Source organism: Mastigoproctus giganteus, chromosome 11, assembly GCF_048544385.1.
Source record: "Mastigoproctus giganteus isolate SK-2022 chromosome 11, ASM4854438v1, whole genome shotgun sequence".
NCBI lineage: Eukaryota > Metazoa > Arthropoda > Arachnida > Uropygi > Thelyphonidae > Mastigoproctus > Mastigoproctus giganteus.
In genome coordinates this window covers 99,689,298-99,713,037 of record NC_143585.1, presented here as the reverse complement: position 1 = coordinate 99,713,037, position 23,740 = coordinate 99,689,298, and the positions used below count along the sequence as shown (strand labels likewise).

The 23,740-nt window shown below is 38.3% G+C and overlaps 1 protein-coding gene across 1 annotated transcript in view; it reads right to left on the bottom strand.

Moving 5' to 3' along the window:
- The window catches only part of LOC150078290 (myoferlin-like), a 452,265-nt gene that overhangs the window by 410,851 nt on the left and 17,674 nt on the right, over positions 1 to 23,740 (bottom strand). Inside the window, exons 4-7 of the mRNA XM_090384525.1 lie at positions 20,396 to 20,451; positions 19,919 to 20,010; positions 17,484 to 17,586; positions 7,421 to 7,463 (exon numbers count right to left, since the gene is read on the bottom strand). Of these exons, the coding sequence (XP_090240651.1) occupies positions 7,421 to 7,463; positions 17,484 to 17,586; positions 19,919 to 20,010; positions 20,396 to 20,451 (294 nt within the window). The remainder of the gene's footprint in view (positions 1 to 7,420; positions 7,464 to 17,483; positions 17,587 to 19,918; positions 20,011 to 20,395; positions 20,452 to 23,740) is intronic.

Sequence of the window (23,740 nt, the reverse complement as noted above, 5' to 3'; positions counted from 1 at the left end):
TGGTGAAATGGGTAACAAATGATTTGGTGTTATTGCCAAATCATCTGTGTATGATTACTTACAAGGGTAATTAAAATAGATAAAGTATTCGAACGAAAAGGCAACTATTTTGCTACAGCGTACTGTGAAAAAAAAAAAAAAAAAAACCCGCAAAATAACACATATCACATCTCTGACGAGAACTTATGTATTTTCCTAGCAACCACGGATATTATCATCTTGCAATTTAAACAAAATTCTGGCATTTCCAGCCAATCCGGGGTTGCACTTATTTGAATATTTTTTTTATTCGATAATTACTGCGTTCCGATGCGATACAGTGGAACAACAGTAATAATCGATGCTGATGGCTATAGGAAACATTACTGTTCGCCTGTAAGCGCACCACCATGGCAACTCTTTGGCATAACAACGTAATCTGAGAAATATGGGTTTTTTTTTTTTTTTTTTGTTATTTGGTTTTTAGGAGCATTAGCAACTAAGGCCATATTGCTCCGGGATATGCGGTGGTCATTCCCAGACCTTTCCGCATCCTCGGTATTTGGTGGTGACGGGCTCGAACCCCGTCTAATCAAGAAGCGTGTGCTAGGCACTGCTGCTCCTTCCTACCTGGCTACGGAGGCGCCCCCTGAGAAATATAAATCTGCCACAAGGATTACAATTCCCATCCACAAAACACCCTTTTTTTTTCCTTTTAAACTTAACTCATTACTATTGAAAATCAGCGAAAGGCTTCTAATTTACTTATAGGTTAAATTGTTGCTTGAATAGTCCTTTTATAACGTTCTTACCCGGAAAACAGGGCAAAATAATATACAAGAAATTAGAAATAATATATAATTATTGGATAAGTTCGGTATTATTACATGTAATAATAATGTTGTTGTTTGGTTTTTAGGAGCATTAGCAACTAAGGCTATATTGCTCTGGGGATATGCGGTGGTCATTCCTTGACCTTTTCGCATCCTCCGTATTTGGTGGTCACGGGCTCGAACCCCAGTCTAATCAAGAAGCGTGTGGTACGCACTGCTGCTCCTGGCTACGGAGGCAGCCTGTAATAGTAGTAGTAGTGGCATGTGATGCAAGAAAGCAAGTGTATGAGCTTATGCAGCATAAGCCAAAAAATTTCACACAACCATTCCCTCAAAACTACACAAGCCCCACACTAAAATTAAAAAAAAAAAAAGAACTCTTAACCCGTATAACTTATATCTCGGCCTGACACAATTTCTAGCGTTTCTCCCCCCCCCCTCCATTTTTTTTTTTAAGGTCCTAGCCACTGAAATCTCAGGAAATTAGGTGGCACGACCTGCCAGAGTAAATAGTAAATTTCTAAAATACTGGTGTACCTGGTCTGCCTCCACGAGGTATAGTGTGGGCAACGGTGGGCGTCATTTGAAACCCAACGGCTAAAAGACCAGATGAACAACGGTACAAAACATTACACAATATCCACACACCGCCACAATATCCACACACTTTTAAACCTCTGGCCTCTATTCTGTATCCTGGTGCCGTTAAACCCTAAACACACTATACAACCATTCCCTCTGTTTATCCAGTTCCTCTTTAAATTTATTTAACCTATCAACTTCCACAATGACAGATGGAAGTTTGTTCCAGAAATTAACCACCCGCTGGCTAAAGGCAAATTTCCGCACATCTATTTTTCCTTAATTTCAATTTATGCCCCCTTAGGTTCGTAATCTGAACAAGTAGAAGAATCCCTTCAGAATTCACCGTGCTTCAAGGCCTTATACACCTCAATCAGAACACCGCGCAGGTGCATAGTCTCTAGCCATTGCAATTTGCAGAACTTAAGCCTCTCTTGGTAAGAGGATCCCTTCATTCCCCTCACCAATCTTGTTGCCCTTCTCTGTACACGCTCAAGCAAATCTACATCCTTCCTAAAATGAGGCCTCCAGACCTGTACGCAGTACTCAAGGCGTTAAAAGCTTTCCTAAAATCCAAGTATATGATATTTTTTTTTTTTGCATCCAGTTCCTGTGTAACCACATCATAATATCCTATAAAATTTGTCAGCCAAGACTTTCCCTTAACAAACCCATGCCGTGTCTGAATTATTGCTGCAGTCTTGTCTAGCTGATCTTGAAATTCATCTTTAACCAGTGACTCCATTATTTTACCCGGAACAGAAGTTAAACTAACTGGTCTGTAATTACTCGTGTCACCCTTCAATATCCCTTTGTGAATTGGGGATATAGTTGCACATCTCCAGTCCGTGGGGACCTTCCCTGAGTACAGGGTAAAAAAAAAAAAAAAAAAAAATGCTTTCATAATTATGGCTAAGGGTTTGCTTAGTTGCTTTGCGGCCTCCTTTAATATAACTGGATAGAACCCATCCATTCCCAGGTGCTTTTCTTATGTTTAACTTCAACAATTTCTCCTCCACTTTGCTCTCAGTTATTATAAAATCATTAAGCACCCTGCTACAATTTGATAACCCTCTGGCATTTTCAAACCTTAATAACTCCTCATGTGTGAATGTAGATGCAAAATACTCATTCAGTTTGTTTGCTATCTGAGCAGGATCATCAACAGTCGCACCATCGATATCAAGTGGACCAATCCGATTCATTCCCTTCCTTTTAGAGTTTATATAAATAAAGAAATCCTTGCTGTTTTTCTTAGCATCCTTTGCCAAAGATTTCTCGTAATCTGCCGTCGCCTGCCTAACCTCCTTTATGACTTGATTACAGACTAGCTTAAATCTGCCATAGGCTTCTGTGTCGCCTGATAATTTATATGCATCCCATGCATTTTTCTTCTCTGTCACGAGTCTCATTAGTTCATTTGATAACCATTTAGGCCTAAACCTTAATAAACACGGCATGTAGTTTGATTACGCACGGGTTGCCAGGTGACTTTTGAAAGAACAAACAGCTATCAGTTTCACATATCAGCATCTTCCGTTTCCCCGTAATTTCCAGTTTAGCGATTCACGTTGTAAGAAGTAGATCTTACAAATATAATAGAAATATTTGTTTTGCTAAAATAAATCCAGGAAGGGCGATAGAAAATGAGAATTAGCATTAATGCCTGAGTATTAAGTTAAAGATAGTAAGTATTAAGATTGAATATTTAGTTTTAATGTAATAAGGTTAAATTTAAAGAAACACTAGATTTGGGGATGGGAAAGTTATAGACGTATATGTTAAATAGCGGCTAAATGGAAACAAGTAATTTCGAATAATGTAAGAGAGCTAACAGGGACAGCAGGACTAGGTAGAGGGTATCATTTGAGAACAAATGAGAAAGGGTTGCTGAGGGTAAGAACAATAGGACTTTAAATGCGATTACGAAGTGTCCTTTTGATATAAGCCACCGTTAGGAACTAAACAGGAAATGAGTAGACGTCCAGTGATCATGTCAAAAGAAAACGGCGTCATGGTGACTGATATTTGGGTTAAGTTGGCCATATTTAGCAGAGACGGTGTGAACACCAAATTGAGTGTTTTGGAGGTGACCGGCAAACATGAAAAGGTCATACTGCCGTGTAGAAAAATAAGGAATTTCTAGAGAATGGTTGGTTTGTGCGCTAGGGAGATGGCTGTGGCGAGTTATTTTAGCAAATAGGAAGGAATGAAAACAAACAGTATGGGGATTGGTTGGGGTCCTTGGGGGAGGCGTTCCAAAATTGAGGGAAAAAGAAAAGTTCGGGGGGAAAAATTGAGCAAGTGTCTGACTTCTGACTTCTCTGCGGTCTAAGGGAAGAAGGTCGTGAGTTTGCGGGTGGAAGTGGAAGTAGATTATTTTTGGTTGTCAGAGTTCACATCTCATGGTAGCAAGATGAAGAAGGGAAAAAAAAAAGTGAGAGAAAGAAAGCTTTGCACGGCATCGGAAGCCAGTGGTTAAGTTTAAGGTAAACATGCAAGAAAGAAAGAAAGCCTGGTCCGCTATTTAACATCGAGGGGCAGTAATAGGCGTCCTTAGCAACGAAATCGCAAGATGTACATCCGAAGTTTTGTCGTGTAAGAGCCTACACTTGTATCTAGGGTCCGGCCCGTTGAGAAATAGCCAGTTGTGCAGATATGTGAGCCAAGAAAAGAAAGCAGAGTGTCCAAGAAATGGAAAGCCTGTCTGCCACGAAGGAAGCATGAACGCAAAGGAAATTGGAAGTAGCGGCCATGTTGTATTAAGCAAGTTCGTTACTGAGGTTGGGATAATTTGTTATGAATGTTAATTATTATGAAATAATGAAAGGGTGGTACAGGAGTAATAAAAAGAAAGTAATAATAAAGGAATTAGTAAAGAAATTATAATTATATGGGTAGTACTGTAAGGATATGTTAACCTGTATCATTAAATCAGGCCAGGTGCCAACACAAGATAATATACCAGATGAGGTGTAAAGAGAAAAATTTATTTAATAGAGAAACCTCATGAGTAAAGAGGGATGACTAAGATGATAATTAGAGAGTAATTAAGGTAGAATGGGTGATCTATAGTGAATGTTATTGAGTAGGAGGATACCAGTTGTAATAAATTTCACGTGTTAAAGGTTAGAAACAAATATACAAAAAGAGTAATAAGAGTTGAAATGAGTTTTACTGATGGCAAGTGATAAAAATTGGTAATGTAAGAGAATGATTGAGAAAGCATCGAGGATTCATTAAGTAAGATACAACTGATGCAAATAATATGTAAATCGAGAATAGTTGATGAGAAAAAGACAGTGTGTGTATATATATATATATATATATATATATATATATATATATATATATATATGGAAATTGATATGCATATATATAGTTTTTTTTTATGTAAATGTATATAATGTTCGTTAAAGGTTTGTAAATAAATGTGTCTTTAACGTTCTGCTAACACCCCCTTTACACACCCTAGAATATAGAATTTTCTAGGAATTGCAGTCAGATTTGCGTTTTCTGGGCTGTTTGAGACCTCAGTATGGTTCAAATTAAGTCAAACAAAAACAGAACCCCCCCACAACGTCAATTACTTTAAATTACATAGGATTGCTGGATGGTTTAAACAAATACTGGACACACGCAAGTAAAGTTCGGAACAAAAAAAAAAAAGTTCTCACTGGAACCGGGAGTTTGATATTCTTAAACTAATTGCTATTTTTAATTAAGTTTTTTACGCTGATTTCCGAAATACAGTATTACTTTTTTTCTGTCACTTAACTGTTTTTTTTTTTTTTTTCACATATCTCTTGTTGATGTTATGAGTTGTATTACTGAATGTATTAAATTAAGAGTAAATGCTGGGAATTTAACTAAATCTTCACATGTATGCAATACTGCCTTCAGTCATTTGTTTCTTGACCTTGAGAGCTTCCATACAGCATTGTTTATCAGTGTGAGCTCAGTTTATTTTTAAGTTTATCGTTTCAAAGTTGCGTTGAAAACTATGCCGGATTAAGGCACGGGGGCTTGCAGGGCCCTTACCAGAGTGCCAAAAACAGAACAATAAGGCAAAAAACATCTTTATCCTTAGTAAAGGGCGCCGAAAATCTTTCTGTTCCGGTGCGAAAATACCTTCGTCCTGCCCTGGCTGAAAAGTGAATAAAATGTCTCCATGGCAAGTGTTTGAACAATCCGAACTTATTTTGTTATAGTTGTGGAAGTTATGTAGTTCTCAAGCAAAAACAAAACATTATAGAATTTGTGAAAAGTGTGTATTGTGCTTATGTTGGAGTGAAACTCAGTGACCAAGGTAAACAGTGGGCATCACAAAGTTTGCAGAACTTGTGTTGAGGCATTTAGATTGTGGAAAAATGATAAAAAGAAGACTATGCCATTTGTAATTCCTATATATGGCAGGAGCCTACAAACCACTGTGATGACTTACTTTTGCTTAGTTAATGTAGAGGGATACAATGCAAAGAGTAAGAAGGGCATTGTGTACCCTAATATTCCATCTGCCAGTAGACCAGTCCCACATGGAGATAACCTGCAGATTCCATGCCTACCACTTATATTGGAGAGATATCTAGAAATAGAGGGTGCTGAAAGTGCTTTTTATCGCAAATATTAAGTATGAAGAACATGCCTGGATTATCTGTGCTAACTTTAAAGTGATAGGCATGTTACTTGAACAGTAATCTGGTACACAAAAATGCCTTTCTTTTTGTGTGAGTGGAACAGTCGGGCAAGGAGTAAGCACTGAGATGTCAAGGTCTGGCCAAAGAAGATAGTTCATAAACCACTGGTAAACCCCAAAACTGTCCTCCTTCTACATCCAATTTGGTTTGATGAAACAGTTTGTGAAAGCTTTACCTCAGGAAGGTCTCTTCTTCAACTATCTTTTTACTAAATTTCCATTGATCACCCAAGAGAAGCTAAAACAAGGTATTTTTGTTGGATCTCAAATTTACAAACTGATGAGGGACTGAGATTTTGAGGAGACTATAAATAAAAGAGAAAAACAGGCACGGATTAGCTTCAGCTCTGTTGCTAAGAACTTCTTAGAGAACAAAGATACAGTATTGTAATATATGTTGGCAAACTTCAAGAAGCTGGGCTGCAACGTGAGTGTCAAGGTACATTTTTTTTTTTACACTCCCTCATCGACTACTTTCCAGAAAATCTAGGAAGTGTTAACGAAGAATATGGTGAGAGGTTTCACTAGAACATTAAAGACATGGAGATGAGGTACCAGGGGAGGTGGCATAATGTTTGGGTGGGGGGGGTGCAGTGGTTCCCACATCTGCGCCATTTACTCTGTGCGGTGATACAGTACTCTGTAAAAGCCAGAGGTGAGTTGTGCGAGTTCAATACCTAATCATCTAAGGAAGGAAACGAAACTGTTTTTCTCTAGAAAGCTAATTAAGCCAATTCATATCAGTTTTATTTATATATTTGAGTCAAATGAAAAAGTAAGATTTTAATTAAAATTTTTAAATAATAAATACATTTTCCGTTTATTCTCGACACTAGAGGCGTTTATACAAATTTGTATATGCATTGTGACTGCATGCATATTGAACTAAGGGCAGCCAATTATTCAAGCTCCACGGGTCAAAGTGAGCCGTGCATTTTTTTCGGGAGACGTAGACACCGCACCTGCATCCTTCTTACCTGTAGACTCGCAAGCTAATCTATTGGACCATTTCGCAACACAGTAGAGGTGCTGAAAATAAAATAAATTTTCTGTTTATACTCCGGGACGACCAAACGGTCAGAGGAGTTCACAAGATAGACAGATTGCAAGAAACAGCACCGTATTCAGCTGTCACGGACTTGAACCCCGGTCACTCAAGGCACGTGTGCTTATGCACCCGCGCGCCTGGTCCCTAGGCTACGGTAATGACCTACGGTAAATACTCTCCATAGTTCAAAAGTAAAGGTCATAGGCAAAGCTGCTTTCTCATTTATCAAAGTAGTTTGTATTAATTATAGACAAAAAAAATTAAAAATGAAATAAAACTTACCTTTTTCTTCTTTCCTATAGCTAAGTGTTAGGAACAGCGTACCCTGGTGGAATATATGAAATAAAAACCACAATTTTGTAGTAAAGTAAAGTAGATAATAACTATGAAATATAAAACTTTATTATTAAAAATAATGCCAATTCCATTTAAACATTTTTGTTGTCTTCGTTATTATGCGTAATGCTGTAAAATTTTAAAAAGTTATCATCACAGCACACAAATGAAGACTGCTGAAGGGAACAAAAGGGGTGCTCCTATGAAGAAAGGCTAAAGGTCTGCAAATTGCAGCTTCTGGAGACTAGGCATCTGCGAGGCGATCTGATTGAGGTGTATAAGGCTTTGAATGACTGAGCAGGCTTAACCCTGAGGGGATTCTTCCTCTTGCTCAGAGTACAAACCTGAGAGGGCATAGATTCAAACTGAGGAAAGACAGTCGTAGAATAGATGAGCGAAATTTGCCTTTAGCCAGCGGGTAGTTGATTGCTGGAACAAACTTCCATCTGTTATTGATAGCTTAAATAAATTCAAGGCAGACTAGACAAACATTTGAAATGAATGGATCAGTGAAATGGGAAGGGTTTTTTTTTTTTTTTTTGCTGATGCTGTACAAGCTTGCTTTCTTGCATCATGTGCCTCTACTAAATGCTAATGGAATCGATACCATTACCTTACGGAGCAGCGTTACTTGGGGTTCTTTCTTCATTGCAGTCTAAATTTTTCCAAGTAAAGGAGTAAATAAAAAAGATCACGCTTTGAGAATCACGAATAAAAGCGTGGAAAAACTTCTGAATATTATTAATTGTTGTTGTTTCACATTTCGTCTGTGACATGAGGTGGTTATTAAAGTTACAGTATAGTATAGTATAATAATGTTTACTGCAAAACGGCACCGGGACCCCCTCCCCCCTCAACTTCGCTCAGTAAGCTCTCTGTCGTAGTACAAGCTCTATAAAATCCTGAGATAGGAGTTTTAGTGTAGTCTTTTGTTGTGTTGGCCTGTTGTTCCTCCGGCCATTTAGCCGGTGGGATCCCGTTGCCTGCTCCACCACGTGGAGGTAGGCAGCGCATAGAGTGTAGCAAAGTATCTGGTTGGGGCGAATAATGGACGTCACTTGAGCTTGCTAGGGAAGACCCCCTAAAATAAAAAAAAATAAGTGTGCCGAGCACGCATAGCGGAAGTTAAGTGAAATTTTTTAGGCGGACATTTATCACTTGACCGAAGATCCCGTATTTACCCTATGAATTCCGCAGGCGACGAATCTGCATGAATGGGAGCCTCGGAGATATGAGACGTTCCGTTAACAAATCTAGTTTCGGAAGTGCTATGGCATCGGATAATATTTAAAACCATTTGACTTCGACACAGCCGGAATCACTTTGTTCTTAAGAAAGCCACGAGCTGTTACAGGCTGACATTTCACTTACATCCTCATTTGGAAATGCTGCTTGAAGAAGAGCGTGATCTCGAGCTGCTACAATCATCACGTCATTCTTGAACTAAAGCCGATCACAGACTGAACCGAAATCATTATCCAGGAATGTGCGTTTAAACTGTGCGTGGGTGCTTCGATGTTTCTTAAAATCCTGTTGCTGTTCCAGCTGTGTATTATGTGTTGACCGAATTGGAGTACTTCTGGGAGTCGATTTTGGCTTTTTCGCTTACGACTGGGCTTCGAGGACTCATCGTTTTCATTTGCAGTATCAACTTCCATGACCCCTTCCAAATTCACTTCTAACATTTCTGGGAGATGTAAGGCTCTGAAGATGTGGATGGACATCCCGCTTCTTCTCCCGCTTCTTTGTTCAACTCCATCGCACGCTGTAATTTCTTTCGCTGTCGAAATAGCTTCGATCTCTCCTCTATACTCAGTGGAGCTGATGGTCGTATTGCACATATACGTGCTCTAAGCCTTACAACGCTCGCTATTAGTCTTCGGTATGTTGAATTATAAATTCTTTTCCGTTGAAATTTTTTTTATTAAATATGGTGGTGAATGACGAATGAAATAGCATGACGCAATTAGTAGGGGTACTGATTTGCGTCGCTCCGCCTGGTACGGAGTGGTACAATGGTGGGGGGATAAATCATTTCTTGTCGCATTTTCTTGGCGATTTTTGTCAATCCACGGACGCATTGCACGTGTACTATACGCCTTACAGCGCTCACTACAGTGGAACCCCACTTTACGAACAAATCACTTTACGATGGACACTACCGTTCACTATACGATATGTGTAGAACGTGTTTAGTGTCAAACGGCACCAGGAGTTTCCCCCCATCTCCGTGTAGTAATACATTGTAGGTGTGAAACAGAACACTGTCAATGCCATAGGTTTAAAAGTGTATGGATCATGTATATGTGTAGTGTCGTGTACCGTTGTTCTCTGGTCATTTTGCCCCTGGGCCCCTAATGGGACCCAACGTTGCCCACACTCCGCCCCGTGGAGGCAGACTAGGTACACGAGTATTATAGTTATTTACTCTGGCAGGTCCTGCCACCTAATTTCCTGAGATTTCAGTGGCAATTGACCTTAAAAAAACAAAACAAAACAAAACCGCTATAGATAGGGGTCAGCCAAAAGGAGTACTAGTTATGCCATTCGATGTCATTAAGTTTTGGGTGTAGGGCTCAAGCAATTTAACAATGATTCGAAAGCTAGTAGTTCTAAGTTAGAGGGGGAGGTGAGCCAAGGCTGCGGGGAAAAGACATATGGGGGGTCCATAGAGAAGATGACCCTCAAATCAGTGGAGCAGACTGCCCCACGAGGGGCGGCGAGGAGGGAGGAGACCAGAGATAACCTCCCCTTCCCGCCCGGGGAGTGGAGGCAAAGGACAACGCAAGGGAGCGTGGTAGGAACGCCTAATGACAGCAGCTGAGCTGTGCTGGTGGTTGTATCCCACCTGGGACAGCATTCCACAGCATGCCGGCTAGGAATAGCCAACAGCATGGATGATCTTGTGGTCCATAAGATTCCATCCATCTGGTGCAGAGTTTTTTTTTTTTTTTTTTTTTACATTTTATAGTATTTTTTTCCCCCTACATATCAAGGCTATATGATATAGTGTCATAGTGGCGTAGTATTTACTTCAGGCGCCACCGGTGGTTTTCCACATCTGCACCACATGTTATTTTTAGTTTGTTTTTTAGGAGCATTAGCAACTAAAGCCATATTGCTCCGAGATATGCAGTGGTCATTCCCTGACCTTTCCGCATCCTCCGTATTTGGTGGTGATGGGCTCGAACCCCGGTCTAATCAAGAAGCGTATGCTACTCACTGCTGCTCCTTCCCACCTGGCTACGGAGGGGCCGCGCCATATGTACTCTGATGAAATTCAGAACTACTTACTGCACAGCCAGAAAAAAAAAGTGTAATGTCTGGGTAATGTAGTATTGTGCTTTGTTCTGTTGTGTCTGGCTGCTTGGCCGCGGGGCCCCTACTGGACTCGACGTTGCCCGCCACAACCACTGGGAGGTGAGCCAGGCTGCCTCTGTCCGGGTTGCCTGAGCTTCCTGACAGAGGCCATAAAAAAATGAAAAGAGAAGAAAAAAAAGTTGAGGCTATAATAAAATAAAAAGATAAAAGGGTTTTTTTTTCTTTTCTGAAGAGAGCATATGGGAAAGTAAGAGAAGAAGAAGAGGTCAGAATGTGGGGAACAGTAGTTGGAGTGGACCAATAGGGAAGGCACTCCACTCTAAGGTAGATGATGGAGAAGGGAGTTGAAAATCACAGGAGCAGGTACTCCTGTGTGAATCCTGCACCCAGGGTGCTTGCATTATCCTACCCCAGTCGAGGGTGGCACGTTATTCTGTTCTACCCTGAGTTCCGCAAGTCTTGCTCTTCTAGAATTGAAAACAGCCTGGGTGTAGCATGTTAAGGCTAGGTATGTGGCCTCTTCTTGAAGAGAAGTTGACTCCTGATTGTGGGGGTTTCCTTGAATCTCTGTGAGGAATTGAAGTCTGGCGTTGTCGTAAGTGAGACACTCGTACATGAGGTGTTCTCAGGACTCCTCTTCACCGCAGTGTCAATATGGGTTATTTTCTATTCCCATGGCTGTTAATTTTTGCTGGAACGGTCCATGGCCTGTAAGCAGGAAGGTGACTTGCAATCCAGGCGAGTACCAGGGGGGAGGAGGCTTTGGGGAAGTCCGACTTATTGAGGGAATAAACTTTTTGGTGATTGCTCCTTTCGGCGTTGTGTCCCATGTTTCTTGCCAGAGGTTTTGTAGGTGGTCTGCAATTTTTCTTCTTTCCTTCTTAGGGTCATTTGCATGGTTCAACTGCAGATTTAACAATTGCGTTGGGGTTCCGTTCTTCAGGCGCTGGAAGAGACCCCTCTTTGGCAACTTCCAGATAGAGAGATAAGTATCCTGCAATGACTTGTAATGCAGGGGTGCTGACAGTACAGCACCCCCTGGTAACCGATAGTAACATAAATCTTTGAATGAAATCAAGCTTGCACTTGTTCCTTTCCAGGATTGCCTTTTCACACCAAATGGAGGCTCCATAGCATACAACCGGGACATATACTGCCTTATATATTAATGATAAAGCTTTATTCTTTAGGCCCCAATCCGCTCTACTAATCCGCCTTATCATTGCAGTGTATTTTCGGATTTTAGCTGACAGGTATTTTAAGTGGGGGTGGAAGGATAGGTTGGCGTCTAGATACAGGCCCAGATACTTGATTTCTGTGAAGAGACGGATCGGGGCGTTGTTAATTTTCATCACTGGTGGCCGTCGGATTTGGAACTTTTCTTTTAGAAGGATTGACTTTGTTAATTTGTGCATGGCAGCCCAGTCTTGAAGTTTTCCCAGTGCAAAGTTGGCTTGTACTTCCAATGTGGCTCTTGTACCAGAATGAACAACCAGTACGAGATCATCAGCAAAGGCCAGGGGCTTGACCTCGCCGAGATCCATCCTAGGGATGGATCTCGGCGAGGTCAAGACAATGGTTGATTGATTGGTTGGTTGAGTTTTATTGGCGCATCAGCAACTTAGGCTATAATGCGCCAAAACCTTGTCATAAAAAAAAAATAAAACTTTCAGTGACCTAATGAATTATGTCACTAAGTCAGGGTATAAACTGTAAAAGACAAGTATCAGTAAACAAGTAACAATAATAAATCTTAAAATAATAAGATTTTTTAAATATGAGTAAAAAGGTTTACTGATTTTAGGAAGCTAAAAATAGCAGACACATGGTCATTGTCGGATAAAATCTGACTGAGTGTATATGGTTCAGTCAAATGGTTAAAAGCGGTAAAACGAGCATTTCTAAAACTGGTACAGTCACATAAAATATGTTGAACGGATAAAATGGTGTCGCACTGCTCGCACATAGGAGGGTCATCAGCCCTCACCAAGACAATGGACCAAAGAAATGGCCCAAGAACAGAGCCCTGAGGACAGCCTCGCAGTATATTCCTGGTGACTGTCTGGTATTTGTTGGTAACCTGCACTGTTCTATTGCTGATTTAGGTCTTTATACTGTTGTATAGACTGCTAGACGTCTTGACCTGCCGAAGTCTTTGAAGAATGCTGGGCCGCCATAGTCGATAGAAGGCCCCCGCAAAGTCCACCATTATGACTAGAGTATTTAGATTCTGTCTGGGTAGCTAGAGAGATTAATCTGTGGATAGCGTCTTCTGTACTGTAGCCTGTTTTAAATCCAAATTGATGCGGAGATGGTAATTGTTGGTCTGTGTAGTAGTCGGTGAGACGGGAGAGCAAAAGACGTTCTTGGAGTTTGGCCAAAACAGAAAGCAGGGCTATTGGTCTGTAAAAAGTCGGTACATGAGTTGGTTTTTTCGGGTGTTTTAGGATTAACTTGAGTGTTAAAATTTTCCAGAAGTCAGGAAATGTTCCTTCAGCAAGGCATCTATTAAATAAACTTGAGTTATAGGACAGTGTTCTGCGAACTTTTTTACTACGTCGACTTCCAGCAAGTCCAAACCTGGGGTTTTACCTTCCTTCGTTTTGGCCAGGGCCAAATTCATTTCCAGGGATTTGGAGGGCGGTTCACTAGCTGATATGTATGCCCTGTTTCTGTCAATGATTTCTTGTTGCTCTAGTGTCGGTGCCAAGTCATCAGTTGGGTAGATATTGTCCAGTATGTTGTTGAGAGAATCAGATCAAGAGTATGTCGAGGTTCCATCTGGCCTGAGTGTGGTTTCCAAAACTTCACCTCTGGGTAGCCTGTTTGTAATGATCCGAAATACAATGCCACATGGATCGCCATTTCCCACTGTGGAAACTAGAGTTTGCCATGACTCCTCCTTACATCTGCGTATTTCTTTGGAGTATGCATTTCTTATCACACGGTAAGCCTCCCGTGCCGCAGCTACTTCTCTGGGGGGGGAGAGTGTACACGGGCTCGTTGAAATGTCTTCCTGGCTAGGCGGACTCTTATTCTCAGATCTCGCAAATTTGTATTCCACCAGGGGACCGCGTACCTGTATTGTCTTCTACGCGGAATGGAATCATCACAGGCACTCCTGATGGCAGTTGTTACCTTGGTAACGCTTTCTTCAGGTACTATACGATATGTAGTAAGCTGTTGGCTTTACGGCGCAAAGGCAGCTAAAGGCCATTATGTGTCAAACAATAGTAGGAACGTAGTATGGCGCCGGACATTGTGATCACGTTTACAAATTGAATTTTATTCTATTAACGGCGATTCTAATACACGAAAATAGGATGAATATTATCCATAGGCTCGCTTTACTTTTATAGATTTACACTTTATTACGGTACCAATTAACAAAATTAAATGATATGTGAAAATCGGAAGAATATTTTTCACAAGTTACAAAATAAAAAAAAAAAGAAGGCAAAAAGCCAGCAATACCGCGTATTCACAGATAGTCATCCTTCCAATTACTAACCGTGTCCGACGCTGCTTCACTTCTGTTATCGCACGAGAACCGGAGTATTTAGTCTAGTACTATAGTTGACTATTCAGAGTACCTGTAATGCACTTATTTTCTTATGGCAACGGTCGCATTTTCGTTGCATTTAATTTTTTTTTTTTTTTTTTTTTAATCCACGAACGCAAGTTACTCCTATCTGAAAAATGCCTGGAGCGTGTCTAAAGAAGTCTCACTTCAAAAAACACTTAAGTTTTTTAATTGGAAAAGAGTGCGGGGTTGATAGTTAGAGTTGGAGAAAAGGTGAAGATAAAGAAAGTGGATGATAGGAAGGCTTCCACCTGGAAAATGGAAGTTAAAGGGGACCTCTGTGGAAGGAGTCCATCATCCACGGATGGACTGTTAAGAGTAGGGAAAGTTTTATGGTGATAGGGTCAATCAGGCGAAAGGTTTGGATGGGAGGTGGGGAGGGAAACTGGTATTGAAGGGGAGTAAAGTCATAGGGCCAAACGCCTTGTGTTGGGGATTAGATCGCACTATAGACATACAGTACTTCTCTGTTCTGATCGCACACTAGCCAGGCCAGCTGAAGCCAGTGTCAGCAGATCCCAACATCATGCCTCAGACAAGATGAGGGGCCGTGTCAGCAAATCGGGGGAGGGGGCTACTGGTAGGTTGCTCCCACTGTAGTCTAATTGGGGGAAAGTCTGTCAGAACAACACACTCTACATATACTCAACCCACCTGTCATACTTCCCTAAGTACACCTTTATGATATTTAGGAGGCAGGCTAATTAACAACATATTACACTACTTTCTCTGACACACTTGAAGTCTTGCATTCATCATTATACAACTAGACAGGAGCCACCTAAAGATGGACATCTACCAAGATAATCATTTTTTTAATGATTATCTTATCTTCTATCTCCTTCACTTTTTCCCGCTTTATTGTTCATGCTATGCTTAGGTTAAGAATTTGCTGCCTTTGCATGCATTACACTGCTTTGCTTCCCAATTTTTTCTATCTCTTATTTTCATTTTTTACCTTCTTATTTCCACTTTCTTGTTAATCTATTCAACACAAATCTATATATTTATATAGTTAATCTATTATGCAGTTGAAATTATTTGAGCTAAACTGTAATACAAGCCATAGCTAAAGTATAAATTGTGTTCATTTACTAGAATTTCTAATGTATCAATTACTTATGTGCAACTGGGGGTTAATTGTGAAGAATGGTAATAGGAATATTTAACTAATTCTTAACATATTGAACACTATAAATGTTTAAATTTTCAATATTTAAATTTATTGCCTACTGATTACTGCCTATATACATTGCTGGGCACTGAACAGGGACCAACACTCATTAATGTACAAGTGAAAGCAATCAGCCACACCTATCTGTTTCTATGAACCCTATTCCAGTTTTGACAGACCTGTTAATAGGTATAGGAATTATATCAAATGAGGAGTTAATTTAGTTGCAGGCTAGAGATAATGGGGTTTAATTTGGTTGTAAACAGGAAATAGTGGACCGTCGGTCCGACAGATAGTGATGCAATTAATTAAAATTATAGAATTAACCTGAAGATATCCTTATCGTTGTGCAGCTAAATATGAAAAGACCATGTGCATTTTTTTTTTGTCTTGCTGCTATGTGTGCGTCTAACCGATTTTGTTTAGGTTAGTATTTTGTGAAATTAGGATTAGGTACTTACGTCTGTTGCATTTAGGATTAAAATAAAGTAATAACGCGAAATGAAAATGAAATAAAAAACAAAATAAAAAGAATCTAACGCTTGATAGTACAGTAGACATCACCAAAGGTCATTCGTCATACCAAGCAAGTGATAAAAGGACCATATCATGCTATATGTGTACAGTGGTTCTAATACTGTAAGACATGTATAGAGAACGCTTATGGTATATCCGATGTAGAGCTAGCTTCTGAAATATGATTTAACAATAGGTTTTTGAATACAATTAGAGTGCCTCTGCCCATAAGTCTGCAATAAACGAGGTGGGGGACAAACCTTCTGGCGATCCTTATGTAAATTCTAGCCAAGCTACCAGATGACAAAGTTCTGTATGCATGAAACATTTCCTGGATTCGCCGTTTTTTTTTTTTTTTTTTTATTTTGTTGTGTATTTTCAATCTGTTTTGATCTTTTGCAATTCCAATCAATGTAATCAACTGGAATTTGCATAATGTACACCCTTCTAGCCGAACCAGGCTGTTCCAGTGGTGCCCACTGATATGGAAATAAAATAATAAGTAATTTTTAAAGTAAGGAGTTAAATGTACTAGAGGTATATATTGTTATTAGCGGCTCCCAAGTGTATTTGGGTCTGTATAACACAAATTTGGATTTGTTTATTTGGGTCTGTATAGCACAAATCGGTCATACAGACCGATTTGTGCAGGCTGAGGTCGGCTAACTATAGCCTCGAATTCTACTCCATAGAAATTTCTCCAGTCGTCAACAAGAATCGAACGCAGACTTCACCAAACGAGTGACAGACGGCGATGTATCATGCCTACTAGGCTGTTCAAAGGGCCGAGAGAGAGACATAAATGACGTCAACCTGCATTTTCCCACCTAACCGTAAACTATCTCAGCGAGAGTTCCCATGGAGGAGAAAACTGAGTATTGCTGCAGTGTAGGATGCGATTCATCAAAACTGCCAGACTTATAACAACAAAATCGACTCGCTGTCTAGGGGCAGAGGTTTTTGTCATGAGTTATGCAAGAAACTCTTAATGATGCGAGATCAACATTTTTCGCTGTAAATCAAAGATCACCTTTGAGTGAATGAATGGGTAGTAAGAGTTGAACGTGGGAAACTGGATGATTTGGTCGCATTTTATTCCAGTTTGCATCACAATAATCACCGGTCATGCCAGCAAACAAGCCGTACTACGATAATTCAAAAATCAACTTCTTATTCCTACATCTCTAAGTTACGCTACAGGCAACAATTGCACTGAGTGGCCACTTCGTTAGGTACACTTTTAGTCCACGGAATAGCCTAATTTCCTTTTCAATTGACACACGGGATCTACTGACTGACAAGAAAAAAAAAAAAAAAAAAAAACTCAGTTATGTGTCGCAGGTATTAAAGCAGATTTATTTACTGTTATATGATTATGTGGGTAATTTTGAACAAAATAAAGCAGCTGCACTTACAGAGGTTGGACGCTGATTATGATCGAATAGATCTAACGAATATTCCAGAGGTCCTTGAGCTTCTAAAGCATTGCGTAGCAGCAAACTTGTTTCCCCCATCAGCCTGAAAATGAAAAATTGAGAATTTAAAAAAAAAAAAAAAAAAAAAAAAAAAAACAACTCTGTTGAAAACACTCCTCATTTAAGAGGTACAGATGAAATTGTAAAAGAAGTATAAAATAAGCGTACTGTAATAATTCGATTTGTCTTTTATAAGTAATTTCTAGACAGTAATAACCATAACTAGAATGTCAATTTTCAATACTATAATATGGTAATGAATTTTGAAAGCATCGATAATTATAATGGTATTGGACGAGTTATTCGATGAATTGCTAAATTCAGATTTAAAAAAAAAAAAAATAAATAAATAAGTACTATCTTAAAACCTGGGCTTGTATTATTGTCAGAATCCCCATATTCTTTATAACCATGCAAGAGCATATTATGTGGTTACACGGAGAACTTCACTACTTACAATAAAATTTCTGTTTATACTAAGAGACAACCACATAAGGTTAGAAAAGTTTAGAAAATAGAGAATACAAGAACGTCGTCGTATTTAGCAGTTATTTGAACGCTAACCACGGTGAACTCAAGTGCGTGTAATCAGGATGAAATTGCTCACTTCTTCCTCATGATGCACTGTTTTTGTTAGCCTTTGTTTGAATGAGTGCCTATGATGCTTCAGCATATCTTATCTGTAAACGTTATTTTTTTGTTGATTTGCTTATTTTGCGGATCAAAAATCGAAGCAAACCTCACCAAAAACAAATTCACTCAGCCAGTGTGAAAAAAAAAAAAACCGCTCCTGTCAAGACAGGATTTGAACCCAGGTTATTTTATTTTATTATTATTATTTATTTATTTTATTATTTTTTTTTTTGAAAGGGCAACGGTTATAACTACTATGCAAGCTGTGAGGGCGAAAACACGGCTCCTCTTGACTGGTAGACAAAAATGACACGTTCTTTGACGAGTTAACCCTTTTTCTAATTTAAAAAAAAAAAAAAAAAGTTTTTTTTTTTATTAGAGAGATTTTTTTTTTTTTTTTTTCCAAGACAATATATTTCCCTTCTATGCTGCACAGTCGTTTACACAACAGTTCTAGCACTTAGAGATGACTAAGGACTTTCTTCCAAAGCTGAGATTATCTTGGTTTTTAAAAGAAAGCTTATCCTAATGTCACCTGATTGAGAGCGGTAACTTTCTTGCTACTGGAACACTACGGGATTGCATTTAACGTTTCCGCCTCTCTCGGAATTTAGAAATTCTCCTGAAATTATTATAAATCATTACTATAACAATTAAATATTCATTTATATATTTTCTAAATCAATAAAAACCAAGTTTTCCCACATACAGAAAAATAAAAACGGCCGGAATTAAATACTCATAAGGTTTCAACCGTATGAGTATTTAATTTGAGTAGGGTAGGCCTCCGTAGCCGAGGATCAGGAGCGGGAGTGCAGTAGTATACGCTCTTTGAGTAGACCGGCGTTCAAGACCCTCACTGCTAAATGCGCTCGATCTGCCAACCGGCACTAGAGCACCGTGGTAGATTATGGTCAATCTATCAACATGAATCGTTGAGGATGCTTTCATCCTGCAATGGATTGACAATGGCTGCAGTTTACCTTTAAGGTGAAACCCTAACTGCATCATTTAGTGCTCAAGTGAGATCATTCATTTGTTATAGCTTATACTTTATGCTTAATACTAGTAAAGGAGATCATGATTATAGTAGTTTATTTCCAGATTTTATTAGGGATAGTTTTTTTTTTTCCCTCACTATATATTTCATTTGAAAATATTGGCTATATATGCTGGGGAATAGTTTGCTAAAATTTATAAACGCTTTAAATGTTTATATAAACACTAATGAACATTATAAACAATTAATGGGAAAAAAGTTCTTTCTGCTAAAGGAAGAGCGAACCTGAGGCGGCAAGCGTGGTAAATTCTTAAACTAGTACTGTACCCTCTTTTATATACAGTACAGTGTTCTGGTTAAGATTTAGACAGCGGTAAAGTGTCTCAATAACTACAATGTAATCAAGATTATAATCCCCATCTCAATTTTAAAACTAGACTCTACATACGAAGTTGGATAACAAAAGTAAATTTATAAAGTTAGGGCTAATATTACCCCAAGATGGTTCATACTAGTTTTGAAAATGTAACGGTTCTTGATAAATTTTAATTTAAATTAAATGTTGATTATGAAACGAATATGCATGCGTTGCTTAAATTTTATAACCTTAAATTTGTTATGTTAGAACTTCCCCATTCTCTTATAAAATTGATTTCTTGATACGATGTATTGCTAATCACGCCCCTACACCACTGCTCGAATTAAAAATAAGAATGCAGATTATATATCCATGAACAGTTACCTATTTCTTCCAATTCGTTCATAGTCTTTCACTCGTATCGTCAAACTGTCGTCAGGACTCGGTTTCTGTTTGCCTATTTCCCATACGAATTTCTGAAATTATGCATAGTTTGTGTTATAGAAACTGAACATGCCCTAAAAATCCACAGGAATTAAAATTGAAAAATTTATTTAGTGTGAAGGTGAGTCAGTAGTCTATGCTGTTACAGAAGAGAGAATTTCTATAGGTGAATCACCAACTATTGCGACACATATACGCTATAATCAACAAATTATTGGTCTAAGAAACACTACTTACGTGAGCAGTTGTTACCATGATTTGGTGAATGGCACACGGAATAAGAGAGAGAGAAGAGGGCAGCGAACAGGTGACCTTCAACCGCCTAAAGAATTTCTCTCCACTATATCAAACTCGTTTTAAAAATCAAAATCAATGAAAACTGGCAAACGTGTATTACTCTTAAAGAAATGACTTTACCTCATTCCATTCTGGATTCAAGTTTCCGCTTATAACTTGAGTTTTTCGTTTTATTCCTGTAAAAGTTGTAAAATGCAATAATAAATAAAATCCATTATAAAGAAAGAAAAGCAAGTTTTAAATATCTCATTCCACCTTTACTCAGTTGATTTCGTTCTCTAACAAAACTTCTAGATTAACTAATTAAGTGTTAAATATTTTCTCCATTGTTTTCCACTCATAAGTAAGAATTTTTACCCCTGTTCGTGTGAAGAAAATTTACTTTTGTCTGACTATGTTTTTTTCCGATGCATTATTTATTGTCTATAGTTGTTAGTGGTAATTTAAGCACAAAGTAGCCATTTAGATAGGTGTTAAAATGCGATGAATCTATACGAAAAAAAAAAATATATATATATGAATTCCAGTTTTAAGGGACCAACCAGGTTTATAGGAACGGGGAAAGTCAGGTGGCAACTCTGCTTTAAGATGTTCGCATATATAGGGTGGTCCGTACGTAAGGAAACATGTTTGACTGTAAATAACAAAAATTTTAAATATATACTGTATTTTAATTAACAATAGTACAATAGATAAACTTTAAAAAATACATAAAGTTAAAAAAGACAAAATAATTTTACATCTGTTCAATGTAGTCTTCATTTTGGTCTTCAAAATTGTAGTCTTTTTGGCACAGAAAAGCACAATTCCCCAGAAATGTTTTCAAATTCTCTTAACTTTTGAAGCTCCAGGCAGAGACTTGTGCTTATTACTACATACTTTATCCTTTAAGGATAGTCACAAGCACAAGTTCTCTGTTAACACAGGCTTTTAAATCCTGAGAGCTGTAGCCATTCAATGAAACCCTGCCGTCCGATCCGTCGACCTGGGACCTTTTCGTCTAAGAATTCGCAGACAAATTTTGCAGAGTGATCTGGTGCCCAATCCTGCATAAAAAAGCAGTGCTGAAAATTGATTTCGGATGGCAATAATGGAATTATTTAGTCTTTTTAGTAGTCTCAGCTTTCTTTGTCACCGTTCCTTCAAGAAAAAAAAAAAAAAAAAAAAGTCCGAGAACACCTATTTTAGCCTAAACTGTCAAGCCAGAAGCGTTTAAATTCTTGTTAAAAAGAGTAACAAACAGTTATGGCAATTAACAGTTCCAGTTAGTTTAAATGTGGAGTCATCAATCCGCAAAACATTGTCAACGATACCAGGGTTTTTTGGGAGATTCTTTGACTTCTTTCTATATCTTCTCTTGCACGTTCCAAATAGGCTGTTGTCTTTAAAATAAAAGGTCTGCCAGGTTTTAGTAGATTTTGCGCTGTTCCCACTTTAAACTTCTTCGCAATTTGCTTTGGTCTTTATTATGCTTGGGTTATGTCAAAAAAAATTTCTTTAACTGCAGCATCTTCATATTTTTCAAGTCCCTGTACAATTTAAATCCTTTCCTTCATTGTAAGGCTCCTGATACTGTTCCGTTCAGATATGACACGAGTGATATCTCTCTGAGAATTACATTCCTGATCTGGACGTAGAACTTTTTTTTTTGTCCAAAAGTTGACTGAGATCGCCTAATACAATATATATACGAAAGGAGAGAGATTATATACACATAACTTTGATATATGTAACAATTTGTTGAGTTGAAAGACAATTGATGGCTACGAAAATTTGGTATATCACATATAGACCAGAAATTAAGAAAACCCAGTGAGTAAAAGGTTTTGAAAACCAAGAGTAATTTTCGCCACTTGGACAGAATGAACACAGAAATTTAGAAATTATCTTCAGCATTGCTGTCCGTGCATATTGTAACAATTTCACAACACTGACGGACAGTCATTATTTATTTATATATATACACACACACCCTAAATAAAGGCGAGAACGCTAGGAATTACATAAAATACAAAACAGTAGTAATTAATATAGAACTAGAATTAAAATATATACAAACTTTACATTACGAAAACGGAGTAAGGAGCAAATCCTTATAGATAGATGGATTAAGAGTAAAATCAGTATTGTACGTATTCATTACCTGAAGAAAACGAAAAAAAGAACTACCAAGTAAGTGAAGTGCGAGGAACAGGAAGCGAGAAATTAATTTTATAACGAGAATTCAAACGGGGTATAGCGAAAGGTTATTTGTGCAAGAAGAGATGGAGAATCGATAACAGAGTTTATGATATTGTGAACAAAAAGAGACCCACGGAGTTGTCTAGAGTGAAGAGGAATGATTCTGAAGCGACCACAAAGAGCTCCATAATTTCGACGGTGAAAGTCAATGTGATTTCTATAGCATAAGAATTTAATGAATTTAAATTTCTCTCAAGTCTGTGAGAAAGATATTCCTGTTGTGGGGCCCAGATAATATCACAATCAAAAATTGGAAGTATAAGCTGCTTGTAGAGAAGAATTATAACTTTATCACTCTTGAAAACAAAGGAAGAACGTTTGATTAATCCAAGAAGTTTAGAAGTGTGAGATATTACGTGATCAACGTGGGAAGAGGGACGAAGGTCAGATAGATCGAAATAGGACACCTAAATCCTTGAACGAATCAGTACTTGCTATTAAAGAGTTTCCAATATAATAATCAGTAAGGATGGAGGGTCTAACTACACGATTCGAGCGAAAGCGACATAATTTACATTTTAACGGGTTTAGAAAAAAGTTATTTTTATTGAGCCAGAGTAACAGGGAATCAAGACAGGACTGGAGTAAATCTGTCATTTGAAGAACGAATAACTTTGTAAAAAGTTCAATATCATCTGCATAGAGTTGTCACTCAACATTAACAGACTGAAATAAGGTTGACAAATCATTAGTATAAATAAAGAAGAGCGGACCCAATGGTGAGCCTTGAGGAACACCTTGCGAAAGAGTAAACGGAGTTGATGAAGTACCATCAATTATTACCGATAGTTTACGGTTTCCAAGCAGTGAATCAAGCAAATCTGGTAAAGGGGATCGTAGACCATACGATGGCAGCTTGAACAGCAAAAGATCGATGTGGACAGAGTCAAATGCATGTGAAATAAAGGAAAAGCGAATCAATTTGATTTCCTTTGTCCAGGTTAGTTTTTGTAGGAAATGAGAAAACAAGGCAAGATTTGAAACACTTGATTTCCTAGGAAGAAAAGCATACTGATGATTATTGATAAAAGGGTGAAAATAAAAACTAAGATATTTATAAAGTAAAGAGTTCAAAATTTTTCGCAATTGTATTCAGTATAGTAATAGGTTGGTAGTTATTAGGCATAGCTTTATCACCCTGTTTTTTATAAATCGGGATGATATAAGCCTCTTTGAACGATGAAGGGTAACAGCCATGAATAAGATAGTAATTGAAGACATTTG